General features: G+C 51.2%; 1 protein-coding gene across 1 annotated transcript in view; it reads left to right on the forward strand.

Annotated features, from left to right (window-relative positions):
- Nucleotides 1–22,572, forward strand: part of TRPV5 (transient receptor potential cation channel subfamily V member 5) — a 44,168-nt gene extending 21,596 nt beyond the window's left edge. The window contains exons 9-16 of the mRNA XM_004714006.2: nt 9,441–9,527; nt 9,640–9,716; nt 9,936–10,101; nt 10,283–10,349; nt 12,171–12,439; nt 16,681–16,787; nt 17,334–17,657; nt 21,559–22,572. Coding sequence (XP_004714063.1) covers nt 9,441–9,527; nt 9,640–9,716; nt 9,936–10,101; nt 10,283–10,349; nt 12,171–12,439; nt 16,681–16,787; nt 17,334–17,625 — 1,065 coding nt within the window. The 3' untranslated portion in view covers nt 17,626–17,657; nt 21,559–22,572. The remainder of the gene's footprint in view (nt 1–9,440; nt 9,528–9,639; nt 9,717–9,935; nt 10,102–10,282; nt 10,350–12,170; nt 12,440–16,680; nt 16,788–17,333; nt 17,658–21,558) is intronic.
- Nucleotides 22,573–23,119: the final 547 nt, after the last annotated feature.

A 23,119-nucleotide genomic window follows, 5' to 3' on the forward strand; every position in this document is an offset into this window, starting at 1 on the left:
AAAGTCAGATATAGCAGACCCTCCCACGTTGTCCTTCTTCTTGAGGAATTCTCTGCTAATTCTGGGCTTCTTTCCTCTCCGTATGAAGTTGGTAGTCAGTTTTTCCAATTCTTTGATGAAGAAAGATGATGGTATTTGCATCAGGATAGCATTAAACTTATATAGTACCTGAGCACAACTGACATTTTTACTATATTGAGTCTTCCGATCCATGAGCATAGGATATTCTTCTATTTGTTGAGGTCACTCTTGGTTTCTTGTAATAGTGTTCTGTAGTTTTCCTCGTACACATCTTTTGTTTTTTTTACTCAGGTATATCCCTAGATATTTCCATTTGTACTTGGTTATTATGAAGAGTATCACCTTTTTGATCTCCTCTTCTGTGGTTGTGTCCAATGTACATAGCAATCCAATGGACTTCTGTTTGTTGATCTTGTATCCTGCCACTCTGCCATATTCCTCTATTGCTTCCAGTACTCCCATTGTGGAGCTTTGGGGATTTTCCATACATAAAATCATATCATTGACAAATAATGATAGTTTGACTTCTTCCTTCCCCAGGCAAATACTGTTTATGTCTTTTCTTTGTCTTATGCTATTAGCTAAGACTTCCAGTATGATGTTAAATAAGAGTGGGAACAAGGGGCATCCTTGTCTGGTCCCCTTTTTCAGTGGGATTGTGTTCATCTTTTCTCCATTGACTACCACGTTGACTGTTAGCTTTTCATATATAGCTTGTATTATATTGAGGAATTTTCCTTCCATTCCTATCTTTTAGAGTGGCTTAAACAGGATTTGGTGTTGAGTGTTGTCGAATGCCTTTTCCACATCTATCACTATTATGTGGTTCTTATAATTTTCTATGTCAATGTGGCAAATAATACTAATGGTATTTCATATATTGAACCATCCCTACAGCCCTGGTATGAATCCCACTTTGTCGTGGTGAATTATTTGTTTTATATAGTTTTGTATTCTATTGACTAGTATTTTGTTAAGGAGTTTTGTATCACTGTTCATTAGGGATATTGGTCTCTAGTTCTTGATTCTTGTGGGATCCTTGTCCAATTTAGGCATCAGCGTTATACTAGCTTCATAGAAAGAGTTTGGTAGTTTGCCGTCTTTTTTCTATGTTCTGTAAGAGTTCGTGTAGGATTGGTGTCAGTTCTTCCCTGAATGCTTGGTAGAATTCTCCTGTGAAGCCATCTGGTCCAGGAGATTTTTCAGTTGGTAATCCCTTGATAACCATGTCTATTTCTTCTATAGCTATGGGTCTGTTGAGATTCTTGACATCCATCTGGGATAATCTAAGGAGGGATTGTTTTTCCAAGTATTTGTCCATGGTTTTCCTAGTTGTTGAATTTATTGAAGTACAGGCTTTTGTATTACTGTGTAATTATCCTTTTGATTTCATTAGAGTCCATTGCAATGTCCCGTTTCATCAATCATCCTTGCTATTGAAATTTGTTCCTTCCTTTCCTTGGTTAGGTTTGCCAGAGGTCTGTTGATTTTGTTAATCCTTTCAATAACCAACTTTTCACTGCATTAGTTTTTCCATAGTTTCCTTGATTTCCCTCTCATGAATCTCAGCCCTAATTTTTATTATTTCTTTTCTTTTCCTATTAGTAGGATAATCCTGTTGACTCTGCTCTAAATGCATTAAGTTTTATGTCAGCACATCAATCATAAGTCTCTCTTCCTTTTTCATGTGTGCATGTATTGCTATCAAACTTCCTATTGTAACTACTTTTGCTGTGGCCCAAAGGTTTTGGAATGTAGTATTCTCATTCTTATTGGTTTCTAGAAACTTCTTGATTTCATCTCTGATTCGGACCAGTCCCACTCCTTTTGCAATAGATAGTTATTCATCCTCCAATTGTTTGCCCTTGTTTTCTTAATCATCCTTTTGTTGATTTCCAGCCTTATGGCACAGTGGTTAGAAAGAGAAATCTGTATGATCTTCATGTGCTTGAATTAACACAGATTCAACTTGTGTCCCAGCATGTGGTCTTTCTTCAAGTATGTTCCATGGAGGCTTGAAAAGAATGTGAACTTTTGGAATTTGGGCAGAGAGTTCTTAAAATATCTGTCAGGTCAAGTCGTCTAATTGCAATTTTTAGATCTTGTTAAACTTCTTTCCCTGTGATCTATCTTTCTTGGATAGTGGTGTATTAAATTCATCTCCTATAATTGTTGAGCCTGTAATTTCTTTTTTCATCTTTTAGAGTGTTTGATTGATGGATTCCATGGGTCTCTCATTGGGCATAAATATCTTTATTATGCTTCACTGGGTCTTGGTCTACTGCTCCCTTGAGCAATGTCTCTTCTTATGGCTTGTACCTTGAGATCAATTTTGTCCTAGATTAGGATTGCAACCCCTGCTTTTATGAAGTGCCATTTGCTTGGTATATTTTTCTCCAGCCTTTGATTCTCAGCCTATTTTTGTCTGTAATCTTAAGATGTGTCTCTCGTAGGCAGCAGATTGACTGGTTGTGTTTTCTAAACCAGTTTGTTAGCCTCTGCCATTTAATGCCTGAGTTCAGTCCATTGATATTCAGAGTTATTACATCCATATGTGGACACTGTGATGTCATATTGTACCTTTTGTGTTGGTTTTTTTTCTACCTCCCTTCCTTGTCAGTATGTTGTGCATGTGTATGTGTGTGTCTCTTTCTTGCCGTCTTTCCACCCTTGAGTCAATGTTATCTTGGGGGCTTTTTTATCTTTGTTGACTTCAGGGTGGGACTGTTCTATGTAGCGGTCTCTTATTTAAGCTCGGTGAGTGCTATTCTTCTGCCCATATGGGTTGGCAAGGATCTTTTGTAGGACTGGGTTTCTTTTAATGTATTCTTTGAGTTTTTCCTTGGCTGGGAAGACTTACTTCTTCATCTACCTTGATAGATAATTTGGCTGGGTAGAGTATTCTTGGGTTTGCATTATTTTCATTCAATTTTTGGAATATGTTACTCCACTCTCTCCTCTTCTTCATAGTATCTGGCGAGAGGTCTGAGCATATTCTTATTTGGATACCTTTTATATGTGACTGCTTGTTTTTCCCTAGCTGCTCTCATGATCTTCTTTTCCTCAAAATTGAATAGTTTAACTATGATATGCTGTGGTGACTTCATCTTGGGATTCAGTCTAGCAGGTGTTCTTTACGCCTCCAGAATGGTTGCCTTGGTTTCATTCATTAAGCTGGGGAGGTTGTTCTCCAAGAATTCCCTCGCTATTTTTGCTGTTGACTTCTTTGTGTGTCTTCCTCCAGTGATCCAATTATTTTGATGTTCTTCTTCATAGCATCAGACATGGCTCTCAGTTTTTCTTCAGCTTCCCTGATTATCTTATTTGCCTTTTTTTTTTCACATTTGTTTAAGTCTGCTTGGCTATCCTCTAGGTCACTGGTGTGATTCTCTGCCTCCTCGAGTCTCTTGGCAAAGTCTGTGAATTTGCTACTGGCTTTTTTTATCTTCTCCCTTAGGTCTTGTATTTCCCTTTGGTGCATGGCCTTCATCTCCTCTATCATTTCATCCTTTTTCTGTATTGCTTCTATCATATCCTGTATGACTCCCAGAAGCATTCTAAAGATTTCTTTCTGTGGCAGATCAATGTCTGCTTCTTTTATGCACGTCGCTAGGTTCAGGAAATCTTCTGACATCCTTTCATTTTTCTTGGTGTTCGTTGAGGTTGTAGGGACTGATTGCTGTTTGTGTTGCGTTGTTTTCAGGAGCCCAGTACCATATTCCAGAGATTTGAAGAGCACTGGGCTCTCTCTTTGGGGGGCTCATAGGAATGCTTCTTCGAATTACCTGCTGCTAATTGAAATGTAGGGTGGGGTTACTGCTTTATCCTGTGGTTTCACTCTTCCCCCACCCAACCAGTATCTGTTATTTGGAGGGAAAGTTTGATAATCCTCCCAGGGGACACTGGTTTGGTGGTTGTGGCCCTCTGAGGATGGCACTGCACTGGGTGATCCCACAGGAAGCCATGGTGGTGTGGCCCATGGCAGCTTGAGGCCCCTCAGAAGGTGTTCCAGGGTGTCTGCTGCTTTGGGAATGCTGCAGAGGGCAGTTGGGTGTGTCTGCTTTGGTGTAGAGCCCCACGGATGGTGGGCGGAATTTCCTTAGTGGAGTAGATCGCTGCATAGGCTGGGTGGAGGTACCCACTGTAGTGTGGAATGTTTCAGTGTTGGCAGAGCTGGCTTAGGCTGTGTGAGGCATGATGGCAGGTGGGAGGAAGTTCCCTCCATCATGTGGGTTGGTGGAGGATAGGCAGGGTTTCCCCCAGCCACATGGAGTGCCATGGGATGTGGGCAGAGATTCCTCCAGCCAAGTGGAGCTCCCCAAAGAGCGGGCAGAAGTTCCTATAGCCACTTAAAGGGTCTTGGAGGGTAGGTGTGAGTACCCCTGCATTGGAAGGCAGGCAGGGTTTCCCCAACCACATGTTATACCACAGAGGGCGGGAACTGCCTCAGTTAGGTGGAGGGTGGACGTAATTACCCTAGGTGAGGGGGAGTGGCCTGGCAGTGGCATGTAGCATGTGAGGGGAAAGAGAAAAGAAAAGAAAAAAAACTGAGCCATTTCAGACTGTGGGAGGAAAGAGAGAAGAGAGAGAAACAAAAGTAAAGGTATAGCTAAGCCCCGATCGCCTGACTGTGGGGCTGGAGGGGTTTAACCTCTCCCAGAGGTGGTGGAAAGCTGTGGCTCTGTTGTAGTAAAGCTCTTGGGCCAGCCAAAGGAGCTTGTCTCTGGCCAAGACTGTGGCAGGGCTCAGGTTAAGCCTTATTGGCCTCCACAGTGGTAAGTCAAAAGCCCACAGCTCCTCAAAGCCTAGTGAATCTGTGTCTACTTTTCTTTATGATGCTCCTCCTGTGACCTGGCAGTGTTGATTTTCCCTCTCAGTTGCTCTGCTGTGGTGATTTCTGTGAAGTCCCTCTGGTATGTGCTTCTCAGTCTCTATCTTGCTGGAACGTCTTCCATTTTCTTGTAGGCATTGTTATTTGCTCCCCATTTCCCCTCATCTTCCCCTGCCAGACCCTCAAGGAACCACGAATCCAGCCACTGTCTGTAGATTTACCTATCCTAGATTTCATATACAGAAACACTTTAAGAACAAAAATAACAAAGTAAGACAGATAAAGATCTTAATCAAAAAGAAAGTAAAAAGCTATTAAAACTTAGAACAAAATTAAATGGATCATAAGGGAGATCAAATGATCGGGCACTAAGTTTTAATGTAACTGTATCTGCAACAACCCACTTTCCAGTCCATTCTGCATGATAGCAAAGCTATTCATATCCTGGTCCACGGTCAGAGGAGATTCACTGGGGATTAATCCTCGTGTATTTCCCCTTTGTTTTTTTAGTTTTTTTTTAAGGGAAACAGCTTTAAATGGATCAAACGGGAAATGAAATGATGAGATATTAGATTTTGACCTAACTACATCTGCCATAACCGCCTTTACAATACTCCCTGTCTGATAGCAGGGCTATTCACATTCCTCAACTATGGTCAGAGGGGATTAATCGGAAGCTTAAGCCATGTGTGGACCCTGAAAATGTATTTTGGGCTTCCACTGTCATCCATATCCTTCTTAAGCTCTGATATCCATATCCAATTTAAGCTCTGACACCGTTCCTTCTTGTCTATTTGGATTATATTATTTAAAGTCCTTGATCACACAGGCTGTTGTGTTTCTTCCATGTGGATGTAGTTGATGCCTCACTGAGAGGGCTGCTTTCTTGAAAACAAGCCTTTAAACCCCCAATGCTATTCTTTCTGATAACTGCGAACCATCTAGTTTCTTCACCACACTGTACCATCGCCCTATGTCTTCCGTGACCTCTTCATGAGCACAAGCATCAAGCAGGGCCGGGTCATAATAACTAATGATTCTTAGATTGGGCTGAAATTAAGAACAAGCCCAAAATCCACTTACGTATCTGTGGTTTATATATGACTCTGATTCACCTTAGAGACATCATTGTCATTTTATGTTGCAGGACATTATCCCTCAACCACCTGGGACATCACTTCCATCCACTCCAATCAAGCTCATAGTAACCCTTGAGGACAGGGTAGAACTGTCCCAGTGAGTCTCTGAGCAGGTTAACTTTTAAGTTGAAGATTTTGTATGACCCTTGAATGATGCTATAAATATCCAAATACCCCTTGGCTGACTAAAGGTCCCCCTATCCTGGCCCTGTGAGGTTCGGTTAGTTAACAACATTGGGTGCCTGCCCACCAAAAAGCCAGAGGTCCAAACACACCGAGAGGTTCCTCAACAGTAAGACCTGGACATCAGTTTCCAAAATATTCTCCATTGACCACCCAACAGGTGGTCAGTGAGTCAGAATCCACTCTGGCAACAGCTTCGTGGTTCACTTGTTGGTATCTGGCCACTGGGCTGACTGAGGTGCTAATCAGGTTCAGACACTTTCTACTGAGGAAGAAGCATTTGACAAAGACCTCCACCCCATCTCCCCTCCTGCCTGAATCCGGTGGCACTGGGAGCTATGAAAGATGGCAAGTGATAACCTTTGCATTTCAGAAAGATCAGTCCAGATGGGGGCCCTACTTGAGAGGGGAGAAATGGCCCCCGGTGGTCTAGATAGTAGATGGCGGGGGCTTGCATTCCATTGGCAGTGTCTCGAACTGGGGCAAGGATTCAAGAGAGAGAGCCAGTCTTGACTGACTCACCTTGTCAAAGAGCATGGACCCCGCCCCCCCCCCAAACCTTTCCATGAGGGCCACACACCAAGAAAGCCATGGAGCCACCTCCCATGAGAGAAGGGGGAGCTTGAGTAGAATTTCCGAGACAAATGCTCTACAGTGCTGACGGTGAGACTCCCTCACTGAGGCAGGCTTGGGGGTTGTTCTAGGATGCTCACAGAGGGGGGAACCCTTTCTTTATCAGTGTGGCAGACACCAGAAGTCACGTGTTAAAATGCAATCCCCACATCTGTTGTCCAATTTCACAAAGAGGATATACTCTAAACTGAGAGGTTCCATTGTCCCTCGGAGCTCCAGAGAAAGATTCCCCTGACCTGGAAAGAGCCAGTGGGCCAGGCGTCCAATATCATTGTGATTTTGATGGCAGCGTACAGAGTTCCAGGGGGCCGGTCAACAAGCAACAGTCCTAAATGAAGCCCGCACTGCCCTAAAGTCCATGCGACTCACAAAGACACCATTGGATCGAGTAGAAAGCCCTGTCTCTCACCCACAGAGCGGCTGATGGTTTCAAACCGTGGACCTGGCAGTTAGCAGCCCAATACATAACCACTGTGAGTCCGATCGACTCTATGGCCATGCGTTTTGGTTTGGTTTGGTTTGGGTTTGGTAAGGAACCCTGGTGGTGGCACAGTTGGCTGTTCACCCAAAGGTGGATGGTTCAAATCCAGTGAGTGGCTCAGTAGGAGCAAGACCTGGCCACCTGCTCCCATGACACTTACAGCCTAGGAAACTGTATGAGGCAGCTCTGCCAGAAGCACAATCGAGGGCCCCCAGCAATGGGGTCATGCAGTGGTCTAGGAGAGCTGCCCCAGCCTGTGGCTCTCTGCTGTGACCAGGGAGTGGCTGGGGCAGCTGAAACAAAGGTGACCTGGGCTGAGGGAATTCCCACTTATAAAGGGATCCTCTGGATAGACAAGGAACTGATGCGGACAAGTCTCAGCAGGCAGGTTCACTAATCACACTGGCCCCACTGCTGTCTGGTGCTGGGAGTTACACCTTCCCATCTGGACAGTACCCTGGGGCTCTTGGTTTAAAAACTCCCTGGTGGAAAACTGATGCTACCTTCCCACCAGCCACTAGTAGCACTCTAAGCCTCACAGTGCTCCTGGCCATCTGTAGACTTCCTTCTCTTCTCTGAGCCCAGGGGAGATGGATGATCTTTTCGGAAAGCTCAGCAGCCAACACACTGAGGTTTAAAAGGAATCTGAAAATGTTGTATAGACACATGCACAGTATAGTGCTGTTGGGCGTTGTTGTCTTCTCTCTCTGTCCAAAATTTAGACTTCTTTTGTTATTCATGAACTCCTCCCCAGGATCCCTGATAGGAGACCAGTTAATTGCTTGCTTGCTAATGGAATGGTTGGTGGTTCAGGACCACCCAGGCACTCCTCGGGAGAAAGGCCTGGTGTTGACTGACACAAAGATTCCAGCCAATAAGTTCCTCTGGGAAGTTACACTCAGTAGCCTGGAGGCTGCCTCAAGTTCATGGCGGCCAGCAACAGCAACAACCATATGCCCAGCTACCTGACTCTCACCAGGAGGACAACAGAGGACGCATGTGCTAATGTTACCAAGATGGAAATGGAGCGGGTTCCCGCAGCGCAGAGAGTCCATTATAGCAGCTTCAGACAAACCAAACAAGAGCCACCAAAAGAAGTCCGCTGTGCTGGAAGCCGGGAAGGGGTGTGGGAGGGCGGAGGGAGCTTTTTTTCTATGGCATGATAAAATAAAAAGTTGCTCAAGGGAGATAAGCCTCAGGGAAGTTTACAGATGGTCAATCTTTTTTTCAAAAAACTAACTGAAGTCTAGTCATGGTTGTTTGTTTGGGTCTGCCAGGCATGCCGAGGCCACTCCTGCCCTGGTCTCTCCTGAAACGTTCCCACTGCCCCTTGGTGAGGCTGGCCCCGCCTGAACCCCAAACCATTGTGACCCTTCCTGCTGGTTCAGCCTTCTTGAGAATGAATGTGAACCCAGCTCCTCCGTACACACATTATGAACAGCCCACAAAGCAGACACACACATAAGAGGTGACTCACCGGGGGAAAGCGCCAGCCATTTGCATGAGGAACTTACACTGAACCTTGAATGCATGGACTTGCACTCTGTCAACAGAGTTGGCCACAATAGGGAATACCAGGGGGTGGGGGTGGCAGGGAAGGTCGTTCATCAGTTGTGACAGCCCTTGGCAGCCCGAGACCCGGACTGCCTTTGCTAGGCCTACCTCCAAAGGACTACCAACTGGGTGGCTCTCTGAGAGCAGAAATTTATTGTCTCAAATTTCTGGAGGCCAGAAGTTCAGATTCAGGGTGTTGGCTGTGTTGATTTCTTCTGGGGTGCTTTGAGAGGCAAGCGGTCCTGCGCCTCTCTCCTCATTTCTGAGAAGGATTGGTGGTCACTCTAAACTCTGCTTCCGTCTTCGGGTGGCCATCTCCCCCCTGCGTCTCATCTCCTCTTTTGTAAGGACGTGACGGTGACTGGCATGGGACCCTCCACCTCCAGTGGGACTTTGTGTTAACTGACTACATCTTCAAAGATCCTACTTCCAAATGAATCCCATATACACAGGGGTGGGGAGAAGGGGATGTAGAACTTCAGTATATCCTTTGGGGGACGCTGGGATCCATACAGAACCCTTTCCTGAAAGGATTCAGCTCTCCATTCACCTGAAAGCATACCGAACCCGAAACCCCAACCCCACCCCCCTCTGCCAGGAGGCCTATGCAACCTACCAGGATAGCGTCCGGTTGGTGGGGGAGCTGGTGACAGTCCTGGGCGCTGTGATCATCCTTCTCATTGAGGTAAGATGCGGGCAGGTTCCCGTGAGGCCCTCTGCCCAGAATCCCAGCCCAAGAGCCAGTCTTCAGGGAGCTCAAAGCTTGTGTTGTTTTGTTTCTCTGGGCTGCGCCTCAGATACCAGACATCCTCAGAGTCGGGGCCACTCGGTATTTTGGACAGACCATCCTCGGGGGTCCATTCCATGTTATCATGTGAGTGTGTCCTTCCCCCAGCATCCCCTCCCCTCGGACTCCTCCAGCTCTTTAGACTGCTCCCTAGCGTCCAGACCTCAGCGGACCTGCACCCGAGTTGCTCTCCCTAAGTGGATGTGAGAGCAGCATGGGTGGGTTTTTTGGGGATAAGGTCTAAGATGGGGTATGTGTGTCTCTCTCAGTATCCTCTTGACCCTGCCCTCCTCCGCTCTTCCCCAGCGTCACCTACGCCTGCCTGGTGCTGGTCATCATGGTCATGAGGCTCACCAACACCAACGGGGAGGAGGTGCCCATGTCCTTAGCCCTGGTGCTGGGCTGGTGCAGCGTCATGTACTTTGCCCGAGGGTTCCAGATGCTGGGCCCCTTCACCATCATGATCCAGAAGGTCCGTGGCTCCCCTGAGCATCTCTGGGTCAACCACGGGAAGGGCTGTAAGAGCCTAAGGGGAACCACTGCTGGAGGGTTGCTTGGTGGAGCCTGGGGGCAGCCTGATCTGCTGGGAAGCTGGTCAGGGACAGGCAGAGAGGGACTCGTCCCCGCTCTCTCCCCTTCTCCGCCTCTGGCAGATGATCTTTGGAGATCTGATGCGATTCTGCTGGCTCATGGCCGTGGTCATCCTTGGCTTCGCCTCAGGTGAGAGTTCCGCTCCCTCCTCCACGGACCAACAGACCCAGGTCTCCAGAGACTCACCCCAGATTTTAGTTCCTGTTTGCCCTTCCAAAACAGTGCATCCAAAATGCACCCATCGCCACAGGGCCTGCCCCACTGAGGGTAGGTGAGAGGGAGACCCCGTGTGTTCCAAATCCCTGAGCCAACTGCATTGCAGCGAGGTCCAGCGAGGTCTCGAAGGGAGAGAGAGAGAAGGAAAGACTGGCCCATTGTGGACCCTGGAGGATGGTGTGGGCAAAGGGACGCTACGTTTCACCCCTACATTTTGTAGTTCAGAAGTAGAAGAAGAAGCATAACGCATCCAGTAAAACACAGGGCTCTTCTCCCCCAGCTGTGCCTATTGGAAGTTGAGCAAAAGGGGAGAGTCAGAAAAAGAAGGCACAGGGGCAGAGTCTGAAGAATGGGAGGGGAAATCTGGGGAAGAGGCGCTGTGAAGAGAGCCGGGGCAACAGAGACTCAGTCAAGGTGATGCGGGGCAGAGATGAGGAGAGAAAGGAACGAGAGAGCAGAGACCGAGCCAGAGCCAAGGGGGTGGGGTGGGCAGAAAGGAGGAGGAGAGACTGTCCAGGGGGACATGGGCTGCAGAAGGGCTGAGCGGACGAGAGGAAGGCCCACAGCTCTCAACCAGCCCCCCGTTTCTCCACTGCTCATGCGTAAGACAAGGGGGGTGTCCTCAGTGGCCTTTGAAGACCTCCCACCAACTTTAACAGAGCAGGACAGGGCACAGGGGCCACTGATCCTGCTGCTCCCACAGAACAACAGAGGAAACACCCACCAAGGGCTGAGAAGGGAAGGGTCCATCTGGGGTCATCTGCTGGGCCTCCACCTCCATGAGTCCTCCTCCACCCTTTCTCCCCACCCCCTCCCTCTGCACCTACCCTTGTGCAGCTTATACCCGACACAGTGACTGAGTAGATTCCTTGTTGGGCTTCTAACTTTAAGGCAGGTAATTCAAACCCACCAGGCATGCTGCAGGAGAAAGAGAAGGCTGTCTAAGCTTGCAAAGAAAGATGAATGGTCTCAGAAACCCAAGGGGGAAGTTCTACTCAGTCCTTCAGGGTCTCTGTGACTCAGAATTGACGAGAGGGTGGTGCATTTTGTTTGTTGTTTGCTTTGCTTTTTGGCAGTTTCGGGAGACCCCTTATGCCGAGAACCCCCTGAACTGATTCCTCTCAGTCTTACACTTGTTTTTGTTTATTTGTTTTTCCCATATGTAAGTAAGTGGTGTTTGACTATAGACCCCATTTCTGCTCCTGGAGCAGGACGACCTTGCCATAACTCAGAGGAGGATCTTAAAGCTTCCACCACTGTTCTGAGATGCCAGTTTGCACAGGCATGATCTTCTTCCAATGGCCATCTCCAGGGGCCATGGAGATTAAAAACAACAACAACAACAACAACAACAACAAAAGCCAGTGCTTTCAGTTTGTTCCTGCAGCGAGCCCTTTAACGTCGTTGGAGATGCCATGCCTTCTTGTAACAACTTCCCTCTTAACCCTATGGCTTCCTAAAACACCCAGACCAGTTAGGTGCCTCTCTCTCTCTCTCAGCTCAATGGCCGAGCATCCCCATGACCCCAGTTGATGACTTTAGGCCGGGGCCATCTGAGAGGTAAAATGTGACCTCCGTGCACACATGCACACCGCTGTACTTTGGAGGGCATTGGGGGTGCAAATCCATCGGTGGAGGTCTGTGTGCTAACGGTCGGGTGAGTGCCCAGCAGGTCTCTGCTCATTGTGTGACTCTGCTCCCTTGTCCCCACGCCCCTTGCCCTGGGCTGGGCAGCCTTTTACGTCATCTTCCAGACAGAGGACCCCACCAATCTGGGCCATTTCTACGACTACCCCATGGCTCTGTTCAGCACCTTTGAGCTCTTCCTCACCGTCATCGATGGCCCTGCCAACTACGACGTGGACCTGCCCTTCATGTTCAGCGTGGTCTACTGTGCCTACGCCATCATCGCCACACTGCTCATGCTCAACCTCTTCATCGCCATGATGGGCGACACCCACTGGCGGGTGGCCCATGAGCGGGATGAGCTCTGGAGGGCCCAGGTAAGTTCTGAGGTGTAGTCCTGCGTGGGTAGGTAGGTAGAGTCTGTGGGAAGGAGAGGAATCCGCAACAAGATGGATCGATACACCAGCTCCCTCCATGGGCTGGAATGCACCAAGCCTCATGAGACTGGGCAGCATTTCAATCTATTGGGCATGAACGAGGGCACCGTGGGCCTTATTCGATGGTCACGGACAACAGGTCCTGCTATGGGACAGGGATGGAGAGAAATGTCAAAGTGGGATCTGGAATAGCACGCCCTTCAGACGAGAGTGACAGTGTGACCAGGGGAGTCCTCGTCTTGACTGAGTGCCAACCTGGGGCGATACCTCCGGAGAGACAGAAGGGGGAAGGAGGATGGCATCGTGGCGCAGCAGCAAGAGGTGAGGGCTTGGGTCCTGGAAGGAGAGGAGACCAACCCAGGAGCGAGCCTGGATCCCAGTGGGAGCGAAGACCTGTCTTGCTGGTTCTGGTTTTTAGTTGGAATCCTGTTGGGTCCCTGTTGCTTTTTCATCTTTTTAAATTTGGTTCCATCATGGACAAATCAAATCTGAGAGCTGGAAGGGAGCTCAAGTGGTCCCCACAGAGCATGAAACCCAAAATCAAGCTCCCTGCCTGCCATTGAGTGGAGGCTGACTGGTAGCACAGGGTAGGACTGCCCTGTGGGTTGCTGAGACTAAGACTCTTCACGGGACAGAAAGCCCCATCTTTCTCCTGTGGTCTCAAATTGCAGGCCCTGCAGCTAGCAGCCCGATGTGTACCCTGTACACCAACCATCCACCCTCCTCCTACCTAGCTTGATAATCCTCTGTTGGCCAGAGAGCCATTCAATATCCTCTCAGACACTGATCAAAGCCCAAGCTCAAGGCCTCTACAGGACAGGGAAGGATTGTTCCGTAGGGTTTCTGACGCTCTAAGTCTTTACAGGAGCAGATGGCCTCATTGCTCTCCCGTGGAGCAGCTGGTGGGTGGGCTTGATCCACCAAGCATGCCTTAGCAGTCCCTGGTGGAACCCACAATGCCACTGCGGCTCCTCTGAGGACTGAACAGGCATGGATTCTCTCAGGGATATGGGTCAGGGTTGGTGACCGGTGAGTTTTTCCCGATGTTGAAAGCTTATGTTGGTAGAAAGATCCATGTTGAACTGGGCTGAACCCGTACTTCCTGTGCTCCCATCATTCCTCCCTCCTCTTCCCTCTGTCTCTGAGCAGAGCCGGCCCTTCCCTATGAGCGCCCTTCCCACACTCAGATACACCCAGCATGTAGCCCCTCAGAATGCCCAACCAAGGACAACGGAGGAGCCAGAGTCTACCTCGGAGCTGCAGACGCAGGGTGGACACAGCAGGTGCAGTCTAGGATCTTCTGGTACTTGCTGTCTAGCTTGGAGACAGACGAACAGACAACCTACAAGTAGCTGTTCACCGACAGTAGTCAAAGGCCCCTGAGAGAAACACATGGTGTACTGAGCGGGGGGTAGACAGTGGGAGTGGTCTGCCTGGAGGGGGAGGAACTGTATTCTGAGTAAGTGACATTGAAGATGAAGTCATACAGGTGGTGAGGAGTCAGCCAGGTAAAGATGAAGGATGAGGTTGTGTCCATAAGGACTCCTGGCTGCATGGAGGATGGCGTGTGGACCCACCGTGAGGGTTCATCAGTCCCCCAGACTTCCCAGGGAAGGAGCTGGTCCCTGGCACTGCACCATCCCAGTGGTGGCACCATGTAGACCCGCCATGTGTTCAGTGTGCCCCTGGTGCTGTGCAGCATGGCAGCCTTTCGAAGAGCGACTCTTCCCCAAGGGCAGGGCAGCGATGACGGTGGCAGAAATCCCGGCAGTGGTAGTGGTAATGAGGGTTGGGGTTGTGATGGAGGTGACAGGAGAAATGGTCAAGGTGGCAGTGGTGCTCGTGGTAGAGCAGTGGTGGCAGTGGTGGAGGTGCTGGGGGAGGTGGTGAGTTTGGGTGACAGTACATCAACTGACTGCATACAGGTCTGTCTACTACTCTGCCCAGTGGACTGATCCCCAGGGAAGGATGAGCTCTGCTACCACAAGGCGGTGGGTGCTGAGGGATGGGGTGGGAAGAGGCCGTGAACAGCATCTTCTAGACACAGGAGGAGGAGAACCACCCAGGGAAGGAAGGGACGAGGATGGCAGAGTCCTGCTGGGCTGGGAGGAAGCTGAGAGGAGCCCGGCGTGGAGAGGCAAGAATGGGAGGAGATGGAAGAGCTTGAGGCCGGCTTTGAGGACTGCTAGCTCTTTCAACTAGCAGCCCTGGTGGTGCAGTGGTTAAGCATCGGGCTGTTAACTGTAAGGTCAGCAGTTTGAAACCACCAGGCACTCCAAGTGGGGTGGAGAGATGGGGCTTTCTACTCCTATAAAAGAGTATATAGCCTCAGAAACTCACTGGGGCAGTTCTACCCTGTCCTGTAGGATCACTGTGAGTCAGCATGGGCTCAATGGCAGTGAGTTTGGTTTGGGTTCAACTCTAAAGCCTCCCTTGCCCCAGTCCTTCCTGATCGCACCCTCTGTCCACGCCCAAATAGATCCCGCTCTTTTCAAAGTTAGAGTGGTCCTTGTGTGATGGAGCAATGTGTTACCAAGAGGAGCCATGCTAGTCCACTATTCGTGCCACCTGATGTTGCGTCAGGAGCCCTTGTGGCAGTGGTCATGCACTGGGCTGCTAACCTCAAGGCAGAAGTTAGAAACCAGCAGCGACTCCATGGGAGGATGAGGTTTTCTACCCCCATAAAGAGGGACAGTCTCAGAAACCCACAAGGGCGCCCTACCCTGTCCTCTAGGGTCCCTATGAGTTGGCATGGATGCGAGGGTAGGGAGTCTGGTTTCGGGTTTGAACGTTCAGTCAGGCCTTCTAGAAAATGAAGCTTATGGTTACCTAGCGCCCCTGCACCCCTTCCACACTCCTGCCACCCCAGCTAAGCGCCTCTGCCTAGGTCCTTCTCCTCTAAGCTGCAGCATAAACGGAAGGCCTTCCACTCAGTGTCCTTCAATCCCACACTACTGGCAGTAGACGAGAAGTCTGGTCTGCTGAGGTCATCTTGATAAGGCTCCTATCACTGTCCATCTCAGATGTGTGCCACAGGTATACGTGGTAGGCATGATGCTGTGTTTCCTCTAAGTCATGCATGGGAGGAAAGCTGGGCAAGGGAGAGACGCCGCCCGTGACGAGCCACCAGGAAGGCCCCTCTCTGACTCATCCATCAGTCTGTCTCAGGAGGAGGGGGTTTAATTGCTGCAAAGTCCTTGAACAGAGAGCTGCAGTCCCTCTCCACCGGGATCACAGAGCCGGTTTGATACAGTGCTTTGAAAACCCAGAGTGGGTCTGTGCCTTCCCATGAAACAAGAAACGAGCTCAGTTTGGAAGGACTCGCTCCCTTGAAGATGAGCAGGTGAAACACCCTCTCTTCACCTCTTCCCTCCCCTCCCCGCAACCATTCAGCGAGCTGCCAGTGCCTGGCTCTGGTTATGGCCTAGAGCACCGGTTCTCAACCTGGGGGTCGCAACCCCTTTGGGGGTCGAACAACCCTTTCACAGGGGTCACCTGATTCATAACAGTAGCAAAATTACAGTCATGAAGTCATGTGTTGGGGTCACCACAACATGAGGAACTGTATGAAAGGGTCGCAGCATTAGGAAGGTTGAGGACCACTGGCCTAGAGGGTGCCGTCTCCTCTCCTCTCTTGGTGGACGGATGTTGGAGTGGGGGCACAGTCGGTTGTTGCTGGGATGCCGCTGAGTTGGCCTGACCCGTCTCCACCTTATGCACGATTGAGCAAAGTACCGTCTGTCCCTGTTCCGTCCCCTTCCTCAAAAATGCTTCCATGCCTGAGCCCATGGCTGCGGCCACCATGTTACTCCATCTCCTTGAGGGTCTTCCTCTTTTTTGCCGCCTCTGCACTGAACCAAGCACCGTGTCCTCCTCCAGGGCCTGGTCTCTCGTGACAACATGCTCAAAGTATGTAAGACGAAGTCCGAGGTCCTTGCCTCTAAGGATCATCCTGACAGCGTATTGGGGGTTGGGGGTAGCGGGGACAAGTGAGGGGGGTGGGTCAGACTGTCAGGTAGGGGTATAAGATGAAGTGGGGACAGACTATGGGATGGGGAACGCACTACGGGGAGAGGACAGACCGCCATCCTCAGCCCTGGCCCACTGTCCTTGTCTTCTCTGTCAGTGGCTCCGGCCCTCTGAACCCCATAGGCCTGAGTTTTGCCTCTGGACTCTTCCAGGTGGTGGCCACCACAGTGATGCTGGAACGGAAACTACCTCGCTGCCTGTGGCCTCACTCGGGCATCTGTGGGCGCGAGTTTGGGCTGGGGGACCGCTGGTACTTGCGGTAAGTGAGCAATGGCCCATGGGAGGCCGGCTGGGCCCGGGGACATGAGACCATGTGCTTGCCTCCCTCTCCCTTCTTGAGACCCCAGCCTGGACCCTCTGAGTGAAGGGACACAGTGATTGATAGCTGTCGGGGCAGGTCGTGGAGCAGAAGACTGGAAGGGAAGGCCCAGCGCTGTGTGGGCCAGGCACAGACCTACACAGGCTCGCTGACAGAGGCTTAGGCCTGGCCTGTGTTATGTCCCCTCCCACATCCCGGTCCAGCTTTGTCCTCCGCCCCCACACCCAGCTCCTGGCCTCCGCGCGCTCTCCCATGAGCTTCCAGAGCTGTGTCTCCCCTCATCTTCATGACCCCTCCTTGGCTCCCTGGCTTCATTGTCTCTCACCCGCACGCAGACACCTGGATCCAAGCCCGAACCCTGGGTCCTGGTCACCCGCCGCCCCCCTCCATCCCACTGCCTGCCCATGGCCTCCCTGCTTCCCTCGGCTCTCCCTCCCAGTCATGGGTCGGGGCTCACTCAACTCTGCCTCTGCCCTCCCCCACCAGGGTGGAGACCCACCACGACCAGAACCCTCTGCGTGTGCTTCGCTATGTGGAAGCCTTCAAGGCTCCCGACAAAGACGAGGAGCAGCTTCCTGGAGAACTGCCCTCTGCGGCCGCGAGCGGAGCCCTAGCCAGAGCATCCCAGTCGCTGTCCAGGACTACTTCTGGCAGCAGCAGCAGCCACCGCGGCTGGGAGATCCTCCGCCAGAACACCCTGGGGCATGTGAACCTGGGGCTGGACCTGGATGAGCGGGACAATGACAGGGACGGGGAGGAGAACGTCTACCACATATGACGAGGACCTCGTTGCTCCTGGCCTGAGCCCAGGTGGGTCGAGGGGCCAGCAGAGTGGGAGAGGCCTACCTGGACCAGCCCCTCTGCGCCTGTGGGTCAGGGAGGGGGTGAACAGTTCACTGAATTGCATCTCACCCGCATGTCAGAGAAGACCCGTGGACAGCATGCTCCCCAGTTTCTGGGATCTCCAGGCCTCAGGATGAGGAGGTGTCCGGTGTGGGACTGGGCACTCCTGGGCCCAGCTGGAGCAGTTGGACAGATCCCTGGGCCGTGTCTGTTTCTGCCCTGCGGGGATACACAGCCTGGTTTCCATGTGGCGGAGTGTGGAGGAGCCAGAGTGGCCGGGAGCTTGTGGCTCATTCTCAGTGTCCCACTCCCCCAGGGATTGGGATCTCGCACCCAGAGACCCAACACCCACCTAGGAAGTTCAAGAAGTAGTTCCTTCTCCTGGTTCTCTGCGGGTCGTGGTCTGCTAGTGCGCCCATCCCACTCGCCTCCTGGCATAGCTTGCAGTAGAGTCTCCTCTCTCCCATGGGGGCCTCCTACTCCTCCACTAGGGGATCCTCGGATACCAGTCACCTCCTCCGTGTCTCCCGTCCCCTCCCCTCCCCTGCACCGTGAGGAGCTGTGGGGGGAAGCAGGGCAGGGCCACCCTCTGAGGGAACTTGGGAACCAGCTTCCAGAGCATCCACAGCAATGGCTCATGGGCAGCTCCCTCTTGTTCCACAGTCACGACACCCCTTTCTGTCCCTGTCACTGTCCTTACCCCAAGGCCATGTCCGCTTCAAGGGAGCAGTGGTCTGGACAAGCCAAGAGGCAGCTGGTGGTTACGCCAGCCAGACACCCAAACACACAGCGGTGTGCCCATCCGTCAGGGTCAGGGTCACATATGCACACACTCAGACACACTTAGGCACACATTCACATGGAACCTGTGTATGTGTATACTTTGTACACACTTGCATTGACAGGTGCACATGCGCACACACACGTGCATACACACTCCTGCACATGCATGCTCACATGCATACAGGCACAGACCCTGGGGATGGGCAAGCGGGTTCAGTCACCAGTCTGGCTTCATCGCCTTTCATGATGCAAACATGTCCACTGCAGTTTTAGCTCCGCCCCTTTCTGCATCCAGGTCCTGTTCTGTCTCAGTGTCAGTCTGTCTCAGACATGGGACCTATGTCCATCACAACTTCCCCCTCTCCACCAGCTGTCATGGCCGGCCTACACTCCTGCTCGGTTTTTGTCCACCCTCCCCACCGTGTCTCTGTTCAACCCTGCCCTACTTCCCTACGCAGGCGAGACTTCGCACAGTAACCCACGCCTACCCATCGGCCGGCTGAGCCCTCAGCCCATCTTGAGCTGGACGTGCCTTCCCATGCCGCAGACATCACCCTGGGCAAGGCAGTCCACCTGCAGCCAGGTCTCGGGCAGTCTTGGGCCTACCTGAACGCTCTGTACCATGCAATGGTCATCAGCCACTCCCCACTTCTGGCACCCATGCTTCTTGTCCATATCAGATCCTCCAACGTTTGGGTCCACAAACCCGGCTGCTTCCCTCACTCTGTGACTTACCCAAGCTGAGGTCCCCAACGCCCTGTCTCCAGCTCCAGTCAGACTCTTGACCTCCAAGCAGCATCAGCCCAGGCACATTTTGGATGGCTCTACCTGGAATTTTCTAGACCTTTAAACTTGACTCGGTGGCAGTGGGTTGGGTTGGGTTGCATTTGAAAACTCGGCTGTTTCCCTTTGGGACAGCTCTGCTTCCTCAGCAAACCTGCTCTCCCCCGGATCCCCGGGGCAGCTTGAGGCAGCAGGGCAGGCAGAGTTGCCTGCACCCAAGCACTCAACTCTTGTCTCAACTCTCATGTTGGCGAGACACAAGTCTTGCAAATTCTACTCCATAAGCACGTCCTTTGAAAACCAGTGAGTCTTAATTAGACAGCCTATAACATACCCAGCCACAAGGAGCTATAGGAAGAGGAATGTGGTGCCAGGATCAGAGGAAAGCTCATTAACAACCTGCGGGCTGCGGATGGCACGCCCTTGCTGGTAACCCCTGTTGGTAAACGCCGAAGCGTACAGCCTTCATGGTGGACGACAACTCAGTATAAAGAAAACAGAGAAGTCTTCACAACTGGACCAACAGACACGAAGCAACTGAGGGCTGCCACGAAGTCATCCTTCTGGGAGCCATAATCAACAGTCCATACGCGTAGGCCAGAAATCAAACAACACGCTGCGTTTGGCAAATCCATTGCACAAGGCCCCTTCCAGATGTGAAAGAGCAAAGATGTCACTTTCAGGACTAAGGTGCCTGAGTGAGTTAATTGTGCCAGCCTGGCCGATAATCACATGTGGGGCTGGTTGAAAGGCAGAGGGATAAATGGGTGGTGAGCCTCGCCTTTCTAGTTCTCGGGTCTCTTGTTTTGTGATGGTCACACCAGGGTGCAGCTGCCTTAGTAGTTCCCTGCTTCAGCTTGCAAGATTGACTTCCTACAAGACATCCCCAAGGAGAAGCCGCATGGACCTATCCCGATGCAGCCCTGGGTGCTGGAGCAGCTGTGTGGAGACCCCTGCTGGTGCTGAGATGCTTGTTCGTTCACTGGCTCAGCTTTCCTCCTGCAGTCAGCATCATTGCCTCTGTTTTGTGAGGTGGAGGACTTTGTGGACTGGTGTTGGGTTAATGGGTTAATGTTGGACTTGTGGGCTTGGGCAGCATTGGGTTGGGATGTTTTCATGATGCACCTTTTCTTTACATAAAACTCTCTTATACCTGAGCCGCTGTGGATTTGTTTCTCCAAAGTACCTAGACTAACACAGTGCCCTTGGCCCAAGCCGTGGCATTTCTAATGACCTCATAGGCACATGAAATTTGGACAGTGAAGAAAGCCCACGGGGAAATCGATGCACTTGAAGTATGTTGTCAATGAAGAACACCGAACATGCCACGGAGACCACTAGAATGGCGGTTCTCAGCCTGTGGGTCACGGCCCCTTTGGGAGGCCAACAACCCTTTCACAGGGGTCGTCCGATTCATCACAGTAACAAAATCACAGTCCTAAGGTAGCAACGAAAATAATGTTATGGTTGGGGGAGTCACCACAACCTGAGGAACTATCTTAAAGGGTCACGGCATTAGGAAGGTTGAGAACCACTGTTAGAGGAACAAACAAATCTTTCCTGGAAAAAGCCTTGCTCAGTGCCGTTGAGCCGGTTCCGGCTCACCGTGACCTCCTGTGCGACAGAGTGAAACACCGGCCGGTCCTGCACCACCATCACAACGATTCCTCTCTGGCAATGCTCTGCTTCTCTGCGTGATGTTTTCAGGATCGGACAGTGTTTCCAGCTGTCCATGAGGTTTGCCGTGGTGCAGTGGCTAATTCCCCCAAAGTGGGGAGCCTATTCCTTCTTTGCAATCTGCTCTTAGTCTGGAAGCTCTGCTGAAACCTGCTCATTTTGGGAGACCCTCCTGGGTTCAGAAATACCAGACACAGAGCGTCCAGCCCCACAGCAACACACAAGCCACTTCAGAGCGACGCACTAAGAGCAGCTACGTGGTAGAAAAAGTACAAGCCAGGGTATGTCTTAGAATGCGGCTGGTGAGACGTCATCTCATGTCCTTTGGACATAGTATCAGGAGAGGCCAGTCCATGGAGAAGGACATCATACTTGATAGAGGGTCCTCAGAAAAGAGGGAGACCCTCAAGGAGGTGTTCTGACACATGGCTGCATCGACGAGCTCAAACATCACAATTGTGAGATAGTACGGGACCTGGCAGTGTTTCGTGCTGTTGTAATAGGGACATTATTAGAGGAAATTCAATGATTCAACCACATGTACTTACACTGTACAGGGAATCTAAGCTTTCTTATCTTGCCTCAATCATTCATTGCTTATTCTTGGCTTATTCTCCCCCAAAAGATGCTGTGCTATCCAAACATATGCATGTGTACGTGAAGGAACTTCATGAAGCTCATGGGAAATGGAGTCAAAAGAGAAGAGGATTTTTTCCATTCACGTTTTGAAGCCCCCTCAAATTTGTCTTAAAGACACATACGGTGGCCAGAAGGAGCTTGACCCAAGCCACGGTCTTTTCCCTCCTCCCATCGGCATGTGAACAAGGCTGAACTGTAGACAAAGGGGAATAGAAGAAGAATGGATGTATTCAAATGGTGGCATTGGTGAATGTACCACGGACTGCCAAAAGAACAAACAAATTGTCCTGTGGCAGGACAGCCAGCGTGCTTTTTAGAAGAGAGAATGGTAAGACTTTGGCCTACACCCTTTCAACATGTTATCAGGAAAGATCAATCTTTGGAAAAGGGCGTCGTGTTTGGTGAAGCAAAGGGCCGAGGGAGCCCTCAGTGGGAAGGGCGAACACCACACAGTAGCCGGAACAATGGACAAGCACACACCACCAATCAGGAAGATGACGTCAGACCAGGAGGGGCTTCATTCTGTTTGTAGGGAAGGTCGCCCTGGATCTAGAGCCAATGCAGAGGCAGTGGCCCACAGCGTCTAAAGAAAAGGAACCCTTGCTTTTGTCCCGCACTTAACAGTGTGTGTTGAAGGCGGTTCTGCATCAATGGAACATTAGAAATCATGGCCATCCATCACGTGTCCCTGCCTCTGCAACCCTACTGCCAGGCTTCCAGGCACATCCCCCCATCCCGCCCCTGCTCTGCAGGGCTGGGCCCAGAGCATGCTCCGTGCAGGCAGCCTTGCCCCTCTCTGGGCTGTCACTCACTCTGCAGCCCAGAAGCTCTTTGAAAATGCAGCTCCCGCCACAGCCTGCTGCCTGGTGGAAGGAAGAGCCTCCGCGAGCTGACTCCTGGCCCTCTCCGGGCTCCTCTCCTGCTCCTGTCCCTTGGCCTCCAGCTCAGCAAGCGGAATGGGGAATGGCGTTGGCTCCTGGAGAGCCTCCTGTCTGCGCCCCGCCCCACCCCCCTGCCCCGCCCCCCGCCCCATCAATCTTTGTAGCTGGCCTTCACCTGTGGGTGTCAGGTAGAAAATCCCACCTCAGTGAGGAGGCTGTTGGGAGGATGATGATGCCCCTTGGCCTCAGGCTAGGCAAGGGTGCCCTGCTCCCCGTCCCAGGTCCACTCCCCAGTCTGTCCTTTCACTTCTGTTCCCGTGGTTCATTGCGACGGCTACCTGAAAGGCCTGGCCTCCTTATTAGAAATGGAAGCCCCGTGGGGGCAGAAGTGGGTTCTGTCTTGCTCACTGAGTACGAGTCCTGGGCTGTGTTGGTGTAATAAATATCTGGGAACCGAATCGGTGGCTGCTGGGCTTGGTTTTCTTTCAGCTCCCACTGACCGGACCTAGGCATTTGTGTTGCCTGCTGCACACCGAACCAAACACCCAGCCATCGAGTCCATGCAGACCCCTAGTGGCCCCGCCAGACAGGGCAGAACTGCCCCTGGGGGGGTTTCTGAGACTAACTTCTTGTTGTTGCTATTTAAGGTATTTTCTTTTTTTTTTT

The sequence above is a fragment of the Echinops telfairi genome, unplaced genomic scaffold, assembly GCF_000313985.2.
Source record: "Echinops telfairi isolate 266 unplaced genomic scaffold, ASM31398v2 ScPeMD7_23;HRSCAF=83, whole genome shotgun sequence".
Taxonomy (NCBI): Eukaryota; Metazoa; Chordata; class Mammalia; order Afrosoricida; family Tenrecidae; genus Echinops; species Echinops telfairi.